The 22,627-nt window shown below is 51.7% G+C and overlaps 1 protein-coding gene across 1 annotated transcript in view; it reads right to left on the minus strand.

The window, feature by feature from the left end:
* Positions 1–22,627, minus strand: part of LOC119956628 (transient receptor potential cation channel subfamily M member 4-like) — an 85,057-nt gene that overhangs the window by 10,314 nt on the left and 52,116 nt on the right. The window contains exons 16-23 of the mRNA XM_038783968.1: positions 21,750–21,842; positions 18,754–18,994; positions 13,298–13,416; positions 9,818–9,950; positions 8,227–8,401; positions 6,144–6,309; positions 3,709–3,890; positions 637–769 (exon numbers count right to left, since the gene is read on the minus strand). Coding sequence (XP_038639896.1) covers positions 637–769; positions 3,709–3,890; positions 6,144–6,309; positions 8,227–8,401; positions 9,818–9,950; positions 13,298–13,416; positions 18,754–18,994; positions 21,750–21,842 — 1,242 coding nt within the window. The remainder of the gene's footprint in view (positions 1–636; positions 770–3,708; positions 3,891–6,143; positions 6,310–8,226; positions 8,402–9,817; positions 9,951–13,297; positions 13,417–18,753; positions 18,995–21,749; positions 21,843–22,627) is intronic.

Consider the following 22,627-nt stretch of genomic DNA (forward strand, 5'->3'; position numbering starts at 1 on the left):
ACGCCGGAGGGGTTGGCGCCACTCCAGCCTGTGACTAAGGAATTGCGCGCGTCCGCACATGGCGACGGTTCCGTGCGTGATTCCACGCATGCGCAGACCGGCTGTTGTATTTTAGCGCATGCGCAGGGGTTATCTTCTCCGTGCCGGCCATGGCAGAGCCCTGCAGGGGCCCAGCGCGGAAGCAGGAAGTGCCCCCACGGAACAGGCCCACCCGCAAGTCGGTGGGCCCCGATCGCTGGCCAGGCCACCGTGGGGGCCCCCCCCGGGGTCGGATCCCCCTGTGCCCCCCCCCCCCCCCCCCCCCCCCCCGAGGACTGCCCACGCCGGCTTACCTGCCAGGTCCCGCCATGTGGCCCACGCCGGCGGGACTGGCCAAAAACAGATGACTGCTCGGCCCATCGGAGCCGGGAGAATCGCCGGAGGGGGGGGGGGGGGGGGGGGGGGGGGGGGCGCTGCCAATGGCCCGCGACTGGCGTGGCGGGAATCCCACCCCCCCCGCCCGAAAACCACGCCGGAGAATACAGCAGCCGGCGTCGGGGCAGGATTTGTGCCAAACCCCAGGGATTCTTCGACCCGGCCGGGGGGGGGGGGGGGGGGGGGGGGGGGGGATCCCGCCCCAGGTATCTGCGTCCTTACTTTTGTGCGGTCCTCTTCAGCCTCTCCATGTTGCTTTCTCGTTTGATTTTGTTGCGGGTTACGAGGTAGTTCTCTTTCTGCACCGCCTCCCAGGTCATCAGCCGACTGGCGACGGCCTCCGACAGGTCTGCCCCTGGAAGGAGAGTGAGTCCATTATTCCCTTCCCTCTGAGCTGTGGGTGGTCAGCAGTTGGAAAACGGGCCTGTGAGGAGGCTCCTGATCAAGCCGGTCGGGCCTAGAGTTGCCAACCTTGGCAGTGCTGCCCTGATTAATCTTCAGGCCACTACTGGGGGAAATCTCGGACAAATATTACCACAGCATTAAAAAATATCCTTTAAATATTTTTGTTTAATAGTTATTGAAATATCAGGAATGGGAAAACAAAGGCTGTTTGGCTCCGGCAAATGGGATCTTCCAGACCCATCAAAGGTGACCCCCCCCACCATGTGGCAGGTTCCTGGTGGCGATCTGGGCGCGCCACTCAACATGTCATAGACATCGACGGGCCTGGAAAATCCCACCGGGGGGGGGCCCATGGTGAGTCACCTCCGCTGCTGGAAAGCATGTGGGGGTGGTTGGGGGCGCGGGGAGGGGGGGGGGTCTGTGAGGCAGCAGTGCTAACCACCTTGCCTGTCATAAAATAATCGAATGGTTACAGCGCAGAATGAGACCATTCAACCCACCATGTCCATACTGGCCCTCAGCAAGGGCAACTCCCCCCCTCTCCCCCACACTCGTTCCACCCAGCTCTGCATTGTTTTTTCCGTCCCTCTACAGAGGAATTACTCAATTCCCCTTTGAAGGCCACAGGCGAATCTGCCTCCGTCATCCTCTCAGGCCGCAGTTCCTAATTTTACGCTGCGTTTTTTAAAAAAAATTTCCCCCACGTCACACATTGAACAAAGAACAATACAGCATAGGAACAGGCCATTCGACCCTTCAAGCCTGTACCGGTCATGATATCACCCTTGGCCAAACCCCTCAGCACTTTTTCGTGCTGTATCCCTCTATCTATACCCATTGTGGTGATTGTAACGTAGTAATTCACACTGTATTTACCAATACCATTGTAAGCGCAGTAGCGTTATCCGACCACTAGGGGGAGTAGCTCTGGGAATGCTCAGGAGTTTGTACAGGGCTCCACCCATGGCTCCGCCCACGACTCCTCCCCCTTGACTGCTGTATAAATAACCGTGCCCAGAGCCAGCCTGCAGTTCATCGAGAGTTCAACGGGTAACAGGCTGGCTCTGTAGTAAGTAGATTAAATCCACTGTTCATATCTTAAAGCACGTGTCTCGTGCATTGATGGTTCCATCACCCATCCTACCCAAGTATTTGGTGAGATGCCTTTTGAACGCCGTTCATGTATCTGCTTCCACAACAGCCCCTGGCAACACATTCCAGGCACTCACTGCCCGCTGCGTAAAAAAACCTGCCTCGCACATCTCCTCTAAACTTTGCCCCATCTGTGCTCTTTAGCAATCACCTTTAATCAGTGCCCGCTGGCTTTCAATCCTTCTGCCAATGGGGGTACGGCCTTTTCCCGTCTCCAACAACTCCTCCGAGCAGTCAGGGCATCCTAACCTCACACTATTCAGAGAGAGACACTCCCTATGAGCGCCCGTTCCCAAGGGCAGCTCAAACCCCTGTCATAATATACATCTATGTATATAATGGAGTGCAGACAGGCATTGATTGACACACAGGATGACCAGTAAGCGCACAGAACACAGCAGCCAATCACCAGACAGGACACGGCCACTATAAAGCCAGAGGGCACCAGTTTTCCCGCTCTCTCGGGATCCAGCCTCTGAGACAGTCAGAGCTCGTGAGCATAGCCAGCGCAAACTCCATGTGGTAGCTAGTAAGTCTGGCCAGGCTAGTACTAGGTCTCCAGTCAATTCAGTATAGTGTCAACCCACAGTTGAACACGTATAATAGTTAAGACGTTAAATAAAATCGTGTTGCATCTTCTCAAGTGTTGGAAGTCTGTCTCTCGCTACACAGCATCAAGTGCAGTCCACGTCGACCCAGCCAGCCCAACACATCAACCCCCCTCCCCCAAAACGGAAATAGACACAAACAATCCTTTCGGGCTGGTTTAGCTCACTGGGCTAAATCGCTGGCTTTTAAAGCAGACCCAAGCAGGCCAGCAGCACGGTTCGATTCCCGTACCAGCCACCCCGAACAGGCGCCGGAATGTGGCGACTAGGGGCTTTTCACAGTGACTTCATTGAAGCCTACTCGTGACAATAAGCGATTTTCATTTAATTTCATTTCATAATTCCCGAGCCACACTAGTCGTAAACTCAGCTACAAACACCGATCACTTTCCCTGCTACACCCGAGTCCCAGCTAAGAAACACGTTCAGCTTTTCTCTTTTGTAATAAAAGACCCCCTCATGATTTGGAACACCTCAATCAAATCTCCCCCCACCCCCACCTGCGGCCTCTTTTCACTTGACAGAATGCACTAAGGGCAGCAGGGTAGCATGGTGGTTAGCATAAATGCTTCACAGCTCCAGGGTCCCAGGTTCGATTCCCGGCTGGGTCACTGTCTGTGTGGAGTCTGCACGTCCTCCCCGTGTGTGCGTGGGTTTCCTCCGGGCGCTCCGGTTTCCTCCCACAGTCCAAAGATGTGCGGGTTAGGTGGATTGGCCAGGCTAAATTGCCCGTAGTGTCCTAAAAAGTAAGGATGGGGGGGTTGTTGGGTTACGGGTATAGGGTGGATGCGTGGGTTTGAGTAGGGTGATCATTGCTCGGCACAACATCGAGGGCCGAAGGGCCTGTTCTGTGCTGTACTGTTCTATGTTCTATGTACTTTTCCTTGGGTGGGCATTGGAGAGAGGGGTGGGTAGTCATTGAGGAGGAGCTGGACGTGATTTGAGAACTCCTTGAGGAGCTCCTGACTTCAGCCGGGGAAACCAGCTCATCACAGATCAGACCAGGGACCGAACCCGAACCGTTCCAAACCCGCCATGTCTCACGCCGGGCGCACTGCGCACATTGGGGTTTGCTGCCCCCTCCCGGATCACGTTACTGGCGCGCTCATACAATGAGGATGTGCCTTACTGAAGAGCGTTCCCTTCACGGTGGGCACCTTCCGGATGTTCCGTTTGATGAAGATGTGGATGTGGCTCAGGATGATGAAGGGGGGAGCGAGTGCTGGGCGCTGGTGATACTCCACGATCAAGTTGTAGCGCTGAAACTTCCAATAGATGTCACTTTTCTCCTGAACTTTATTAAAGGTGTAACTGGGGAAAGCAAGAAGAAAGAATGGTTACATTTAGTCTACAGCACAGAACCAGGCCATTCGGCCCACCTGCTCCTTGCTGGTAGGTTAATGCCCTCCCCATCCCTCCCTCTTTGCCTCACCCTATCATCAGATTCTTCCTTTTTTAAAAATAAATTTAGAGTACCCATTTATTTTTTTCCAATTAAGGGGCAATTCAGCGCGGCCAATCCACCTACTCCGCACATCTTTGAGTTGTGGGGGCGAAACCCACGCAAACACGGGGAGAATGTGCAAACTCCACACGGACAGTGACCCGGAATCGAACCTGGGACCTCAGCGCCGTGAGGCAGCTTTGCTAACCACTAGGCCACTGTGCCTGCCCTATCAGATTCTTCCTTTACCTTCTATCACATTCACCTCAACTTTTTTTTTTCTAAATTTATGGAATCCAATTCTTTTTTGCCAATTAAGGGGCAATTTAGCGTGGCCAATCCACCTACCCTGCACATCTTTGGGCTGCGGGGGGAGAATGTGCAAACTCCACATGGACAGTGACCCGGGGCTGGGGGGGGGGTGCTGGGATCGATCCTGGTTCCTCAGTGCCGTGAGGCAGCAGTGCTAACCACTGCGCCACCATGCCGCCCACATAGTCACCTCAACTCGTTCACCGTCAACATCCTGGGCCTTAACCATCGACCAGAAACTGAACTGGACCCAGTCCCAGCCATTTAAATACTGTGACTACAAGAGCAGGTCTGAGGTGGGAATTCTGAGGCGCGTAATTCGCCTCCTGACCCGCCCAGAATCTGTCCATCATTGACAAGGCACAGGTCAGGAATGCAATGGCGTAAACTCCATTTCTCTGGATGAGTGCGGCCCCACCAGCACTCAAAAAGCTCGATGCAATCCACGTACGCCGCAGGGTAGCGCCTTCACTCCTCTGAAGGGCATTGGTGAACTGTTAAGTCACTGTCACTTTTATTGAGGCCTACTTTTTTGTTTTAAGTGTCCAGATTTTTAAAAAACTGGAATCCAAATTCGCAAATTGCCCGAGTCAGATTTAAAATGGCATTTCCTGGATTATTAGTCCAGTAACATAATCACTGCTCCTTATTGGAGAACGGCACTGCGTTTCGGTGCCAGCATGTGGTTGGCAAGGAATAGGAGGAGGCCATTCAGCCCCTCCAGCCTGTCCTGTCCACCATTCCATTAGATCACGGTCTACCTTCTCCTTAACTCCATCTTACCGGCTGGTCCCGTCAAACTTGCCCGATGGAAAAAAAAATGAAATATTCTCAGCTGATGCCAGCGATCTCGGCCCCGATTTTGGGACGCAGACCCGCGGGGAATTTCGGGTTTGGCTGAACATGTCCGAATTTGCTGACGATACGACCATAGTGGGCCGGATCTCGAATAACGATGAGCCAGAGTACAGGAGGGAGATAGAGAAACTAGTGGAGTGGTGTAACGACAACAATCTCTCCCTCAATGCCAGCAAAACTAAAGAGCTGGTCATTGACTTCAGGAAGCAAGGTACTGTACACACCCCTGTCAGCATCAACGGGGCCGAGGTGGAGATGGTTAGCAGCTTCAAATTCCTTGGGGTGCACATCTCCAAATATCTGTCCTGGTCCAACCACGTTGACGCTACCACCAAGAAAGCACAACAGCGGCTATACTTCCTCAGGAAACTAAGGAAATTCGGCATGTCCACATTAACTCTTAGCAACTTTTACAGATGCACCATAGAAAGCATCCTATCTGGCTGCAGCACAGCCCAGTACGGCAACTGCTCAGCCCAGGGCCGCAAGGAACTTCAGAGAGTCGTGAACACCGCCCAGTCCATCACACCAACCTGCCTCCCATCCATTGACTCCATCTACACCACCCGCTGCCTGGGGAAAGCGGGCAGCATAATCAAAGACCCCTCCCACCCGGCTTACTCACTCTTCCAACTTCTTCCATTGGGCAGGAGATACAGAAGTCTGAGAACACGCACAAATAGACTCAAAATCAGCTTCTTCCCCGATGTTACCAGACTCCTAAATGACCCTCTTATGGGCTGACCTCATTAACACTACACCCCTGTATGCTTCATCCGATGCCGGTGCTTATGTAGTTACATTGTGTACCTTGTGTTGCCCTATTATGTATTTTCTTTTATTCCCCTTTTCTTCCCATGTACTTAATGATCTGTTGAGCTGCTCGCAGAAAAATACTTTTCACTGTACCTCGGTACACGTGACAATAAACAAATCCAATCCAATGTTACCTGAACATGGCGATGAGCAGGTTGACCAGCAGGATGTTGGCAACCAGGAGGAAGATGGTCAGGAGCAGGATGACCAACCAGTTGGCGTAGGAGTTGGTGCAGGGAGACAGCTCTCCATCCGGGCTGGCGGTGAGATTATCCGTGCACCTGGAGTTAAAATGAGCGGCTGGAACGAGCAGAGGAATAAATAATGGTTAAAAGAATGAGAGATGGGGAGAGGGAAACGTTCAGTAAAAAAGGAAAGTGGGCTCAAGAAGGAGGCCGTTCAGCCCCTCAGTGCCGTCTCGCATTCCAATTAGTTAATGGCCAATCAGTATCTGAGAGTTCCAGAATCCCAACATCCTTTGTGTGAAGAATTACTTCCGGACCTGATCCCGCAATGACGTGGTTCTAATTTTAAGGTTGTTCTCCCATGTTCCAGACTCCCTCCCTCCAGAGGCAAAGGTTTCTCGCTACCGGCATTCTCAAATCCTTAAGTCATCTCAAGCCCCTCCATAAGATTACCCATTGACCTTCTAGACGTTGGGGAAAGAGGATTTATTGAGCAAACTGTCCTCCTAATTTTACCTTTTTTGTGGCGGTATTGTCCTAGTGAATCAATTTTGCAGCGTCTCCAAGGTCAATATATTGTTCCTGAGGTGTGGTCCTCGGAGCATGTGTTGGCACAGTGGTTAGCACTGCTGCCTCTCGGCGCCAGGGACCCGAGTTCAATTCCGGCCTGGGGTGTGGAGTTTGCACTTCCTCCCTGTGTCTGCGTGGGTTTCCTCCGGGTGCTCCGGTTTCCTCCCACAGTCCAAAGATTTGGTGGGGTTACGGTGATCGGGTGGGGGTGAGGGCCTAGGCAGGGTGCTCTTTCCGAGGGTTGGTGCAGACTCGATGGGCCGAATGGCCCCCTTCTGCACTGTAGGGATTCTTTTCATGACTCTAAATGGGGATCGATCAGAGCTTTATTTAACTTTAACCCATACACAGATGAGGAGGAATTTCTCCAGCCAGAGGGTGGTGAATCTGTGGAACTCTTTGCCACAGAAGGCTGTGGAGGCCAATTCACTGAGTGTCTTTAAGACAGAGATAGATAGGTTCTTGATCAATAAGGGAATCAGGGGTTATGGGGAGAAGGCAGGAGAATGGGGGTGAGAAAATATCAACCATGATTGAATGGCGGAGCAGACCCGATGGGCCGAGTGGTCTAATTCTGCTCCTATGACTTGTGGTCTTATGGTCTTAACCCTTTTCTATCGCTGTTTCCCTGCACACAGACTCAAGCATCAACATGTGTGAGGGGCTGACTTCCCTCTCATTGTCTCGTTGTGGTTTGGTTTACAGACATGTTCGTAAACACGGTGCACATGGAGGAACCTTATGGAAAGGTGTACACACATCCGCATGTACATTTACACATACACAGTCATATGTACGTACACACAGATGCAGATACACACAAACACAGGTACAAACACAGAGCAGCACATACAAACACACAGGCAGAAACGCGCAGATGCTAACATGTCCACATGCATACATGTAAATATGCACACATGTACATGCACCCACACAAAGCACATGTGTACGCATATACATGCATGCGTGAGCATACGCACACAAAAAACACACGCCCACACACTTACATCTGCACTCAAACACACATGACAAACACATGCGCCCGCACATGCCCACACACACACACACATGTGCACATACACACGCATGCGCAAGCGCTCATACACACGCGCACACAAATGACACGCACACACACACACACAGTGCACACACACGTGCACACACAAGTAGGGGCATATTACATTGACAGCATAGGACAGAAACAGGCCATTCTGTCCAAGGTCCATTTCGGTGATTCTAGTCCACACCAATCTCCTCCCACAAATCCTCATTGCAACCAATCAGCAGATGGTCTCAAACACTTCCGGTGGTAGCAAAGTTTCCACATTCTAACCACCCTCCGGATATTGAGGATTCTCCGGCATTCCCAACGGGATTTATTATTTCATATGTATAGTCCCCAGTTCTGGTCTCCCACAACATTCTGATGGACACATACATCAAAACAATTACAATCTCCTACCATCAAGTTCACCGAGTGGGATCTGCCCAAAGATCTGGAGGTAGGGTCGGTAGAAAACTCGGCGGAATATCCAGCTGGCACGGGTTTCGGTATGGTACAGGATTCCTTGAGTGGCCACTCCATACGCCATGAGCCAGACGCCCAGGAAGAACAGAAAGAAGAAGACATCTTTTATCTGGAAAATCATTAAATACAATAAGCCTGTCGGATGCCTGGCATTCAGATCAACATACACACCAGAATCCAGAATCAACACAGGTAATATCAAAGCACCCCTCACTGTAACACTCTCTGATATACCCCACACCCCTCACTGTAACACTGATATACCCCACACCCCTCACTGTAACACTCTCTGATATATCCCACACCCCTCACTGTAACACTCTGATATACCCCACACTCCCTCACTGTAACACTCTGATATATCCCACCCCCTCACTGTAACACTCTCTGATATACCCCACACCCCTCACTGTAACACTGATATACTCCACACCACTCACTGTAACACTCTCTGATATACCCCACACCCTCACTGTAACACTGATATATCCCACCCCTCACTGTACCACTCTCTGATATACCCCACACCCCTCACTGTAACACTCTGATATACCCCACACCCCTCACTGTGAAACTCTGATATACCCCACATCCCTCACTGTAACACTGATATATCCCACCCCTCACTGTAACACTCTGATATACCCCACACCCCTCACTGTAACACTCTGATATACACCACACCCCTCACTGTACCACTCTGATATACCCCCACCGCCCCACTGTGAAACTCTGATATACCCCATACCCCTCACTGTAACGTTCTGATATACCCCACACCCCTCACTGTAACACACTCTGATATACCCCACACCCCTCACTGTAACACTCTGATATACTCCACACCCCTCACTGTAACACTCTGATATACCCCACACCCCTCACTGTAACATTCTGATACCCCACGCCCCTCACTGTAACACTCTGATATACACCACACCCCTCACTGTACCACTCTGATATACCCCCACCCCCCACTGTGAAATTCTGATATACCCCATACCCCTCACTGTAACGTTCTGATATACCCCACACCCCTCACTGTAACACTCTGATATACCCCACACCCCTCACTGTAACACTCTGATATATCCCACCCCCTCACTGTAACACTCTCTGATATACCCCACACCCCTCACTGTAACACTCTGATATATCCCACCCCCTCACTGTAACACTCTGATATACCCCACACCCCTCACTGTAACACTCTGATATACCCCACACCCCTCACTGTAACACTCTGATACCCCACGCCCCTCACTGTAACTCTCTTATATACCCCATACCCCTCACTGTAACACTGATATACCCCACACCCCTCACTGTAACACTCTGATATACCCCACACCCCTCACTGTAACACTCTGATACCCCACGCCCCTCACTGTAACGCTCTGATACCCCCACCCCCCACTGTGAAACTCTGATATACCCCATACCCCTCCCTGTAACACTCTCTGATATACCCCATGCCCCTCACTGTAACGCTCTGATACCCCATGCCCCTCATTCTCTCACTCACCATCTTGCCGACGATGATGATCTTTGGCCCCAGCTCTTTGTGGACGGCAAAGATGTGAACGAGGCGAAATGAGAAGACCATGAAGTCGAGACACAGCAGTACGCGGCCGAGATTGAACCAGGATCTAAACATCCTGCAACGAGCAAGAAGATGGAACCCTGAGGAGGATTGACAGCGTGGGCGTGGAGAGGGTGTTTCCTCTTGTGGGAGAATCTGGAACTGGGGTCACAGTTTAAAAATAAGGGGTTGCCTATTTGGGACAGAGATAAGGAGAACGTTTTATTCTCAGAGATTTGCGAGTCTCTGGAACTCACTTCCTGAAAGGGCAGAGGAAGGAGAGTCTTTGGGCGGAATTCTCCGCAGGGGGCAGAATTCGTGAAGGCTGTTGTGAACTCGGCCGAGGTTCACGACGGCCTCGGAGCCCGCTCCCCGCACCTAATTCACCCCCACCCGGGGGGGGCTAGGAGCGGGCCTCCGTCTTTCTCGGCAGCGACCTCGTCACGCCGAGAATGTGAAGTCATCCGCGCATGCGCAGGTTGGCGTCTTTCTCCTCAGCCGCCCGGCAAGACGTGGCGGCTTGATCTTGCCGGGCGGCGGAGGGGAAAGAGTGCGTCCGTTTTGGATGCTGGCCCAACGATCGGTGGGCACCGATCGCGGGCCTGTCCCCTCCCGAGCACAGTCGCGGTGCTCCCGTGCCAATCGGGGCCCCCTAGATGCCCCAAACGGGCATCTGGCGCCCGTTTCACGAATGCAGCGACCAGGTGTGGTTGCTGCCGTGTTGAAACGGGCGTGAAGGGCCGGCCGCTCGGCCCATCGGGCTCGGAGAATCGCCGTTCGCCGTGAAAAACGGTGAGCGGCGATTTTTCTGAGCGGGGGGGGGGAGAATCGCTGGGGGTGCCAGGGGGGCGTAAAAAATGTTGGGAGGCCCTCCCGCGATTCTCCCACGCCACGTGGGGAGCGGAGACTTCTGAATATTTTTAAGGGAGAGCTGGATAGATTCTTGATTAACAAGATGGGAGGGGGGAGAGGTTATCTGGGGTGGGCAGGAATGTGGCGTTAAGGTTACAATCAGATCAGCCATGCTCTTATTGAATGGTGGGGCAGGCTCAATGGGCCGAGTGGCCTCCTCTTGCACCAAATTCATATTTTTCTATGTTCAAGGCTGAATCTCTCACTGGCTAAATGTCCAAACTACCGATTGGCCTGGTGCCTGAGAGGCGACAGGAGCTGGAGACCAAGGCAACTCTTTTTTCAATCCTTGACATGCATAGAATCGCTACAGTGCAGAATGAGGCCATTCAGCCCATCGAGCCTGCAACAATCCTCCGAAAGAGCAACCTACCTAGGCCCACTCCCCCACCATAACCCCATAACCACCCAACCTGTATATCTTTTGACACTGTGGGGCACTTTAGCGCAGCCAATCCACCTAACCTACACATCTTTGGACTGTGGGAGGAAACCGGAGCACCCGGAGGAAACCCACGCTGACACGGGGAGACCGTGCAGACTCCAGACGACAGTCGTCCAGGATCGGAATCGAACCCGGGACCCTGGCGCTGTGAGGCAGCAGTGCTAACCACTGTGCCACCCCAACATATCTACCATATGAAATTAGTTGGTCTCCATGGGGATAGCATTAATCCCACAGCTATTGGCTGCTGTGTTGCAAGGTAGAAAACCAAGACAGAACAGCCAATTCAGAAATGATGATGCCAGGCGTCACGGTGGCGCAGTGGTTAGCACTGCTGCCTATGGCACTGACGACCCGGGTTCGATCCCAGCCCGGGTCACTATCCGTGTGGAGTTTTCACATTCTCCCCGTGTCTGCAGGGGTTTCACTCCCAGAATCCAAAAACATGCATAGGTTATGTAGGTTGGTCACGCTAAATTGTCCCTTCATTGGAAAAAAAAATAATTGGGCACTCTAAATTTATTTCTTTTAATTCAGAAATGGTGTTTAATCCTGTTGGGTGCCTACCAATCTTCCCAAACGTCTAAATGTTGCAGATACATCAAGCAATTAAACAAATGTCCACCTAGAAGGACAAGGGCAGCAGATACCTGGGAACCCCACCACCTTCAAGTTCCCCTCCAAGCCACTCACCATCCTGGTCTGGAAATATATCGGCCGTTCCTTCACCATCGCTGGGTCAAAATCCCGAAATTCCCTCCCTATCAGCACAGTGGGTGTACCTACACCCCAAGAACTGCCGCGGTTCAAGGTGGCAGCTCACCACCGCCTTCTGAAGGGCAACTAGGGATGGGCAATGAATACTGGCCCACGTCCCGGAAATTAACTTTAAAAATAGTTCAGTGTCAGTTATATTCCTGCCTCAAGCTTTCTGTTATTAAGAGGATCGTAATTATCCGAAGAATCAGTGCCGGATCCCAGCTGGAGCCTTCGCAGGCGAACGTAAAGGACTGGATTAGATGTGAGGATTCCTCTGGTGGAATAGCCCACTGAGCTCTCTCTTTGGTGCTGAATGATGGAGCAGGCTCGATGGGCCGAATGGTCCTCCTTGCTACTGTCACTTCTTTATCGGGTGGGGGGGGGAGGGAGTGGGCGGAGGAGGGGGTAGGGGGGGAGGGGGGCAAGGGGGAGAAGCGGGGGTGGAGGGAGGGAGAGAGGGGTAGGGAGGGAGGGAGAGAGGGAAAGAGGGAGGGAGGGAGAGAGAGGGAGGGAGGGAGGGAGGGAGAGAGAGGGAGGAGAGAGAGAGAGAGAGGGGGGGAGGGAGGGAGAGAGGGAGGGAGTGCGAGAGGGAGGGAGGGAGGGAGGGAGAGAGAGGGAGAGAGAGAGGGGGAGGGAGGGAGAGAGGGAGAGAGAGGGAGGGAGAGAGAGGGAGAGAGAGAGGGAGGGAGGGGGGGAGGGAGAGAGAGAGGGAGAGGGAGGGACAGAGAGCGAGAGGGAGAGAGAGAGAGAGGGAGAGAAGGAGAGGGGGGGAGAGAGAGGGAGGGAGTGCGAGAGGGAGGGAGGGAGAGAGAGATGGAGGGAGAGGGAGAGAGAGAGAGAGTATTTAAGATGGAGGCAGCCATAATTCAGAAAGGCTGCAGCTGGCAAATATCCACGGTTGGAGGGGAGTCCCGCTACTGGACACCCAGTAAGCCCTACGACAGTGGTGGGGTGTGGGTGCGATACGGGAGGGTTGAGGGGGGGCTTTCCCATCTGAATGGAGCATTGCCGCCCCAGCAACTGGCCCTGGGGGACTGCCCACCCTACCATGGCCATGTTTCGTCACCAGTGAGTGGACGGGGGTGAGGGGTGGGGGCGGGGGGAGCGTCAAAAGCTGACTGGAAAATTCTACTTGACGTGTGGAGAGTGGCCTTAATTAGGCCCTTTAATTGGGCCAACAGGCTCCCGGCCACTAATGGATGGGCAGCCTTCGCAATCTAAAACAGAAGTCGCTTCTCTTCATTCTGCCGAGCGACCAATTCTCAGCTGGGTGCCCCCTGCCCTGCCAGAGGAAAATGGCCACTGACCTGCAGACGACCCCGGCGACGAACATGAGAATGGCCAGAACGTCGCACTTGTTCCACATGTCCTGATAATACAACTTCACCTTCTTCCTCATGGGGATATTCATGCTGACAAAGAAGGTCTAGGAGGAGACAAGAGGGGCTGGCGTCAGGCTGATTTCCAGAATTACATTGGTCCCCAGAGGGGAGAACGGTGCCATTGTGACCACATTACTGGACTAGTAATCTGGAGACGCGAGTTCAAATCCCACCACCAATTACTATTTTTAGAGTGTTAATAAAAAGCTTAGTCACATTATTACTGATCGTGATTGGATTGTTGTTCTCAAGGATCGGCCATTGTTACTCATTCCGGCCGTCATGTGACTTCAGGCGCACAGCGATATAAGTTGACTCTTATCTTCCTTCTGAAGTGGCCTGGCAATCCACACTCAAACCGTTCTCGGAAAGAAAACAAAGTACCATGTGGTGCATCAGCAGCACGGGCACTGAAGGGATTCAAAATGGCGGCTCACCAACTCTCAAGGGCAACTAGGGATGGCCAATGACGGGGCAGCACGGTGGCACAGTGGTTAGCATTGCTGCCTACGGCGCTGAGGACCTGGGTTCGAATCCCGGCCCTGGGTCACTGTCTGTGAGGAGTTTGCACAGTCTCCCCGTGTCTGCGTGGGTTTCGCCCCCACAACCCGGGGCAGCAGGGTAGCATGGTGGTTAGCATAAATGCTTCACAGCTCCAGGGTCCCAGGTTCGATTCCCGGCTGGGTCACTGTCTGTGTGGAGTCTGCACGTCCTCCCCGTGTGTGCGTGGGTTTCCTCCGGGTGCTCCGGTTTCCTCCCACAGTCCAAAGATGTGCGGGTTAGGTGGATTGGCCATGCTAAATTGCCCGTAGTGTCCTAAAAAAAAAAGTAAGGTGGGGGGGGTGTTGGGTTATGGGTATATGGTGGATACGTGGGTTTGAGTAGGGTGATCATGGCTCGGCACAACATTGAGGGCCGAAGGGCCTGTTCTGTGCTGTACTGTTCTATGTTCTATGTGCAGGATAGGTGGATTGGCCACGCTAAATTGCCCCTTAATTGGAAAAAATTAATTGGGTACTCTAAATTTATAAAAAGAAAGGAATGAGAGCTTCTGGTCGTGGTGAAAGGTTCAGAGCCTGAACATATTCCTTTTGTTTGCAGAGAACCGATCCCTGCATTTGAATGCGTGTCGCTTCCAGAAAGCAGAAATGAGCCTGATACGTGCAAGGTGAAAAGTTTTGGCAATCTGTGTCTCCCATGAAGTAACCTCCGGATGTTATATAGAGCTGAAGGATTCAAAGCAGATCTGGCTTTGGTAAACATTCGGTTGTTCTGCGTTCTGACTTAGGGCCTTTGCCCGAAACGCTACCCTTACTTTCCCTTTTACCGCTATTAATGGAGTTGCTCCATAACCTTCGCAGTAGTCTTGATCTAATATTTGTACGCAAACTGGCAACCACATCTCCTACAACAGTGACTACTTCAAAAAGAAAAGTATTTCATTGGCTGCAAAGTACTTTGTGATGACCTGAGTCCTCTCTCAATTAGTTTGGTATCTTCTTTGCTGATGACTTTGGCCAGCAGATGGCAGTATCGCACTGCGTTCAGTAATAGAGCTCCGACACTAGAGATGGGTCACTCATATCCATACCCCATCGAGCTCACTCTTTCCCTCTCCCAGTCTTGCCTTCACCCCCTCTCTCTCTCTCTCTCTCTCTCTCTCTCTCGTGTCTTAATGGTAGGGTTCTCCTCTGTAGTAGTCCAGGAGACACGGCCCTGAAGGCTAACGTTGTTTATAATTCAAAAGTAAAGCCACTACCCAGGCCAGTGATACCCGATTGGCCGGTCCAGGTTCAGGTTGGTATTTAAAGGGCTGAGTTAACGAGTCCCACCTGGGCCGGCCTCCGCCCGTTGCCAGGGAAACTCGTACCCTACGAGCCCCAGGGGGCAATCCCCCGTGGGGGTTATCACGCCCTCCATGACCCGCCTCCCTATCTCAGATCTCTGCGCGCTTCCAGCTCTGGCCTGTTGCCCGTTACGGATGTTGATCACTCCAGCACTGGCAGCCACCTTCAGCCGACTTAGGGTGGGATCTTCTAGTCTGCCAAAGGCTTGAGTTTTGGAATTCCCTCGATAGGCCTCTCCTCTCCTCCGCCAAGACGTTCTCTCCAAGGCGTTCTTAGACCAAGCTGAGAGAACTATATTGGAGTGATCTTTTCATGGGTATGTACAGAAGTGGCTGATGGGTAATGGAAAGACCACTAGGGGGCAGCACTGGCGTGTATAAAAGGGGAAGCAAGCAGCCCTCTGGCCTCTTGGGTGGATCAGACCGTGAGGCAGAGATTTACCTCCGGGCTGCCAGTATGGTCAGGCCTAGTTGTAGGGGCTGGTTTAGCTCACAAGGCTAAATCGCTGGCTTTTAAAGCAGACCAAGCGGGTCAGCAGCACGGTTCGATTCCCGTACCAGCCTCCCCGGACAGGCGCCGGAATGTGGCGACTAGGGGCTTTTCACAGTGACTTCATTGAAGCCTACTCGTGACAATAAGCGATTTTCATTTTCATTTCATAGTGTATGGAAAAGTTGTAACCTTTCTCCTAGCACAGTTCTTAAAGTAAGAACTCACGCAGTTATTTCAGTTGTGTTGCTCAATAAACCTTCTGTAAAAGTTCTGGACGACTTTGAGCCTTCTTCCAAAGCCTCGACTGTGACTGAGTTGAGTAGCACAGATTACCCACCCTACAGGTAACAAAACATATGTGTCACTGGGTCATGGTATTATAAGCTTGATGTCGAAGCACTGGAGAGGAGGCGGAGAGGAAGATACCGGAAACGTGTGGGTTTACGCATCAGGAAAGGATCGACAGGCTGGCTCTCTTTTCGAAAAAAGAAGGCCGGGGGCGATGGGGAGGGCGGGGAGGGGGGTGGGTGGTAAAAGGTTTTGATGGGGTGGATGCAGAGAGGAAGTTTCCTTTCATTGGGAAGAACATGAGCGGAAGCCGGATGGTCACCAAGAAATCCCATCGGGAATTCGGGAGAAACGTCTTCTCCCAGAGAGCAGTGGGAATGTGGAACTCACTGCCGAAGGGAATTATTTCGATATAGTTAAGGAGAGGGTAGACAAGCCTATGAGAGAGAAGTGTACAGAGGGTTGTGATGGTGGATTTACAGGGGGAAGAATGGCAGGAGGCTTGAGAGGAGCATAAATGCCAGCATGGACTGGTATGGGCCGAATGGCCTGTTTCTGCACCGTATATCTTTTTTTAAAATTTAGAGTACCCAATTATTTTTCCAATTAAGGGTCAATTTAGCGTGGCCAATCCACCTAACCTAGGTTGTGGGGGTGAAACCCATGCAGACACGGGGAGAATGTGCAAACTCCACACGGACAGTGACCCAGGGCTGGGATTGAACCTGGGTCCACAGCACCGTGAGGCAGAAGGGCTAATCCACTGCGTCACCGTGCCATCCCTGTGCCATATATCTAATACCCCGTTATACCGCGCTCTGCAATACCGCGGTTCGCGATATACGGCAGGGGGGCTCATGGGCCCCAACTCTCAGCTTCCCTCTCCGGATCAAAGTGAGCCGGCCGCTGAAATTGACACTGCCGGCTGAAATTGACACTGCCGGCTGAAATTGACACTGCCAGCTGAAATTGACACTGCCGGCTGCTCCTCTCTCACTGAGATTCAGTGAGAGAGGAGCAGCTCACACAGCCTTGCCTTTGAAACTGACATGCAGCGCAGGGTGCAAGCGCGTGCGGCAGATGGGGTGCAGACAGCAAGATCTTGTAAGTTCCTGGTAAGTTTCTGTGGGTTGTTTTAATTAGATCCACGATGGGGGTTTTAAATTTATTTAAAAATCTATGCATGCGCTTCCCCTTGTGAGTCTACGGGGGTCTGACCTCTCCCCCCGCCCCCCGTAGACTCACAATGGGAAGCGCATGCATAGATTTTTAAATAAATTTAAAACCCCCATCGTGGATATCCGCGGCTCGGATGAAACGCGGGTGGCTGTCTTGGACCCCAACACCCGCGTTATAAAGGGGGACTACTGTATCATCCTAAATTCTGTTACCTGCTTAGGTGATGGGGTGTCAATGCTGGGCAGATATTTGATTCTGGGAAGTGGCTTGGGATGCTGTATAAATAGAATATATTGCTGAGCCTACCTCTCCTTGAGATGAATTGTGATGGAAAACCATCAAAGGGACAAAAGTCTGCACAACCCAACAAATTCTGATATTGGAAGTTCTCCAGAAAACCCTATTCCCTCGACCAGCCTCAGTTCAAATTCCGTTTACTGGGATCGGGGGTTGCCTTGCAAGTCGATGAGTCCAATGGGCCAACAGTGAGTGAAGACTAAGTATCTCAAGGACCCACTGACCTGGCCCAGGCCAACTTGTAAACCAGGTCTCCTGATATTTTTAATGGTGGGTCAATGGGATCCTGCCTGGATGGACTCAGCTGGTGTCAATGCAATTCCTAATTAATAGGGGAGAGTCCTGGACCACATAACTGACCCTAACGTGGGAGTAGTCACTTGTACATTGAGCGTTCCTTTCTCTCTCCCTGTCAGCTCTGGGAGTGACTGCTGGATTTGTGTGGGAGCCAGGTTCCGTCAACAGAACCTTCCGGACCTGCAAACTCTACCGTCTAGAAGGACAAGGAGCCATGGGAACACCACCACCTGCAAGTTCCCCTCCGACCCACTCACCATCCCGACTTGGAAATATATTGGCCGTTCCTTCACTGTCGCTGGGTCAAAATCCAGGGACTCCCTCCCGGACAGCAGTGTGGGTGTACCTACATAACGTGGACTGCAGCGGTTCAAGAAGGCAACTCACCTTCTCAAGTGCAGTTGGGCAACAATTGCTGGCCTGACCAGTCCCTGACAGAATACAAAAATGGAGAATATTCAATTTGAGGTTATTGGGAGGGAATGCCAGGAAGCTTTCCTCAGCTTCTGCACATGAAGCATTAAGAATTCCCTTGCCTAATGTGAACATTCCCCACCTGGATGGGAACAGAATTCACTATCAGTCACTTGGCAGGACAGAACTGGAATATCGCTGAAAAGAGTACATGTTGTCGAAGGTTTTTGTTTTGCACTCATCAGGACAAACACAAGAGTGCCAAATTTCAAACAATCACAGCACTTTACACTGGAGGAAAAAAAGGTGCTGATTGGTTAGCAAGCTGGCTCTGATTGTCCACGGCGTTGCCATGGAGAAAGAAATGGGGAACTATAGGCTCCCCAAGCCCCTGGGTAATTCAAAAGAGGAGTCAGGCTCGAACCAATTCCTTTGGCATTCTTGTGACTGTTCTGATAAGTGAAAGATGAAAAGCTTCAACAACAGGGTCTCATTTTTCAGCGAAATTCAAGAATTCACAAAGGTAATTTTTTTTTCCAAACCGATTTCAGGCCTTTTCCCACATACCTGTCGAATCTCCTCCAAGGCGAGTGTGAGGACCCAGAAGTACAGAACGAGCTCCATCGTGGACGGACTCTCAAGTGGCAAATCCATGATCAGGACGTAGGCAAAGAGAAACAGGAAGGCAAAGTACATAATGACGTTTCCAACAAACGAGATGACAGGGGCGCCCCAGAACTGCTTCCAACGTATCATCCAAAATGGCCGCCTCCAGCCGGATGTCCGCCGGATGTCAGCTTCACTATCGCTGAATTGAACAGAAAAAAGGAACAGATTCGGAGTCAAAGATCAAAGGTGTTCAACCATCCTGCCAAAATGCATTTTGGTAGATCTAACGTAGAGGGAAAACCTACCGTCAATGGCAAAGTTCTTAGGAATATAGAAAGTCAGAGAGATCTGGACGTGCAGGTCCACAGATCTTTGAAAGTGGCAACACAAGTGGTCAAGGTAGTCAAGAAAGCAGACGGAATGCTTGCCTTCACTGGACGGGGCATCGAGTATAAAAACTGGCAAGTCATGCTGCAGTTGTATAGAACCTTTGGTCAGGCCGCACTTGGAATATTGCGCACAAATCTGGTCGCCTCACTACCAGAAGGATGTGGAGGCTTTGGAGAGGGTGCAGAGGAGGTTTACCAGGACGTTGCCTGGTCTGGAGGGTGTTAGCCTTACGGAGAGGCTGAATAGACTCGGACTGTTTTCTTTAGAAAGATGGATGGTGAGGGGCGACCTGATAGAAGTCTGCAAGATTATGAGGGGCTTGGGTAGAGTGAATGGGCAGGCACTCTTTCCCAGGGTGGAGGGGTCAGACACCAGGGGGCATAGGTTTAAGGTCTGTAGGGCAAAGTTTAGAGGAGATATTCGAGGCAGGTTTTTTACACAGAGGGTGGTGAGTGCCTGGAACGATTTGCCAGGGGAGGTTGTGGAAGCAGATACATTAACGGCGTTCAAAAGGCATCTTGACAAACACATGGATAGGGTGGGTATGGAGGGATACAGCACAAGGAAGCGCTGAGGGTTTTGGCCAAGGTTGGTATCATGACCAGTACAGGCTTGGCGGGCCGAAGGGCCTGTTCCTGTGGTGTATTGCTCTTTGTTCACTGTTAACTGATGACTGCCATAAATGGATTGGTCCCAGCTTGGCTTGATCAATAATACTCTCGCCTCTGAGCCTCCACGCTGAGCTGGCATTGTCCCGATGGGCCAAACGGCCTCTTCTGTGCCATAAATAACTCTATGGACCCGGGGGGGGGGGGGGGGGGGGGGGTGTGATTTCCTTTTGGGATCCTCTGTGCCCATTGGAGGCACCCCCACCACCCAGGTCAACCTTCCCCTTTGCCCCAAACCTGGCTCTCCATCCCGCTCACCGGGGCTTACCAGGTCCCGGAGAAACCCTCGGTCTCGGGTCTCCCCTCTTCTTCAGGGACTGCTGTAGTCCCAGCAGCGGCCACCGTTCAAACCTGGCGCCACTGGGGCAACAGGGTCATCTAACTGGTCAACAGCTCTCCAAGGAGGGACTTGCTCTTGCGGGAAGTCTGGCCTCGAGGCAAATAAAACTACACCTGCCCACTCTGAGTTAAAGAAAAATCCCCTGATACTATTCGAAGCAGAGTAGCAAATTTTCTATGGTTCCTGCAGACTAATGCCGGCCTGGCACGGGTCAACTAGCCATTCATCTCATTACTGACTTGACCACATTCATCAGATGGATGACGGGGGGGAATCGGGCACGTTAAATTTATACAAAAAAAGGAATTTGAATTCAAGCTTGGGAAAAAAAATCGACTGCGTTAGTTTTATAGAATCCCTGCAGTGCAAAAAGAGGCCATTCGGGCAGCACGGTAGCCTTGTGGATAGCACAATTGCTTCACAGGTCCAGGGTCCCAGGTTCGATTCCGGCTTGGGTCACTGTCTGTGTGGAGTCTGCACATCCTCCCCGTGTGTGCGTGGGTTTCCTCCGGGGGCTCCGGCTTCCTCCCACAGTCCAAAGATGTGCAGGTTAGGTGGATTGGACATGATAAATTGCCCTTAGTGTCCAAAATTGCCCTTAGTGTTGGGTGGGGTTACTGGGTTATGGGGATAAGGTGGAGGTGTTGACCTTGGGTAGGGTGCTCTTTCCAAGAGCCGGTGCAGACTCGATGGGCCGAATGGCCTCCTTCTGCACTGTAAACTCTATGATAATCCAGCAACCCAACAAAACCTTTTGGGCACTAAGGGGCAATTTATCACGGCCAATGCAGAACAAAGCAAGCAGCGCGGGTTCAATACTCGTACCAGCTTACCCGAACAGGCCATAAGACCATTAGATATAGGAGCATAATTAGGCCACTCGGCCCATCAAGTCTGCTCCGCCATTCAATCATGGCTGATATTTTCTCATCCCCATTCTCCTGCCTTCTCCCCATAATCCCTGATCCCCTTATTAATCAAGAACCTATCTAGCTCTGTCTTAAAGACACTCAGTGATTTGGCCTCCACAGCCTTCTGCGGCAAAGAATTCCACAGATTCACCACCCTCTGGCTGAAGAAATTCCTCCTCATCTCTGTTTTAAAGGATCGTCCCTTCAGTCTGAGATGGTGCCCTCTGGTTCCAGTCTTTCCTACAAGCGGAAACATCCTCTCCACGTCCACTCTATCCAGGCCTCGCCTGTAATTTTCAATAAGATCCCCCCCTCATCCTTCTAATCTCCAACGCGTACAGACCCAGGGTCCTCAACCGTTCCCCATACGACAAGTTCTTCATTCCAGGGAACATTCTTGTGAACCTCCTCTGGACCCTTTCCAGGTGCCGGAATGTGGCGACTAGGGGCTTTTCACAGTAACTTCATACTTTTGACAATAAAAGGTTATTGTTATTATTAAGCAGGCAACTCCCCACTACCTTCCTCAAGGAGCAATAGATACTGGGTCAGTCAGCGATGCCCACATCCCAAGAGCAAACATATGTTCAAACAGAATGGTCCCTGTTTGGTCGGAAGACGGGGAATGTTTGAAATGCCACTAACCAGGGGACCCCAGATGGCTGGAGCAACAAATCACCGTCAACACTGTCCAAATCAGATGCAGTCTTTTCTGCCATTTTCTCTTCTGTACTATTGCTGCGGGTGTAACAGAAATGTTAATTACAGGTTGCGAAAGATGTCTTCATTGGGAGTGGCCGCCATCATTGCCCGTCAAATTGAATGAAACTTTTCTCCTCTCCAGGGAGCGCTGACGCCCCCTGGTGCCAGGAGGAGGTGATTCAGCCCGGCCAGCTTCGACCACCAGCCCCCTCAGATTAGCGATGGGCAACCCAGGGCTGGTGAGTGGGCCGCATGACGGGCCCTCCTTCAGCTCAGGGGGCAGCGAGATTAAAATCGGGGCTCGTTCACTAACCGTGAATAAGATTAAAGACATTTAATACATGGTGAATATTTCATAACAAATTCCAGAAAAAGGCTGAATCGTTTACATATCAATAGAAGCGCGATCAACTTCAAATGGTAAAAACAAATTAAATGTTTGCACTTTGGACACAGAGGGAGCGCACGGCTCTCACGGTCAATGTTGGGAGCAATCAGCAGGCTCCTCACTTCACTCACTCTCGCTTTACTCGCGAATCGCTTCAGCCATACCGGCATGGAAAAAAAACCACACGGATGGGAATGCGCGTGGGCAACGATCAACAAAATGTCTCGTGGGGCCGCACTCGGAACCCAGATTGGCCCCAATCTGCCCCCAGGCCGCAGATTGATCACCGCTGCCTTAGATCATGGCTGACCTGCACCTTAACTCCAATTATCTGCTCAGTTCCGGAATCCTCACTACCCATGGTGAACAATCTATCGATCTCGGCTTTGACATTTCCAATTATCCCTCCGCCTCTGCAGGGAGCTCCAGAATC

The sequence above is a fragment of the Scyliorhinus canicula genome, chromosome 23 (assembly GCF_902713615.1).
Source record: "Scyliorhinus canicula chromosome 23, sScyCan1.1, whole genome shotgun sequence".
NCBI classification, from domain to species: domain Eukaryota; kingdom Metazoa; phylum Chordata; class Chondrichthyes; order Carcharhiniformes; family Scyliorhinidae; genus Scyliorhinus; species Scyliorhinus canicula.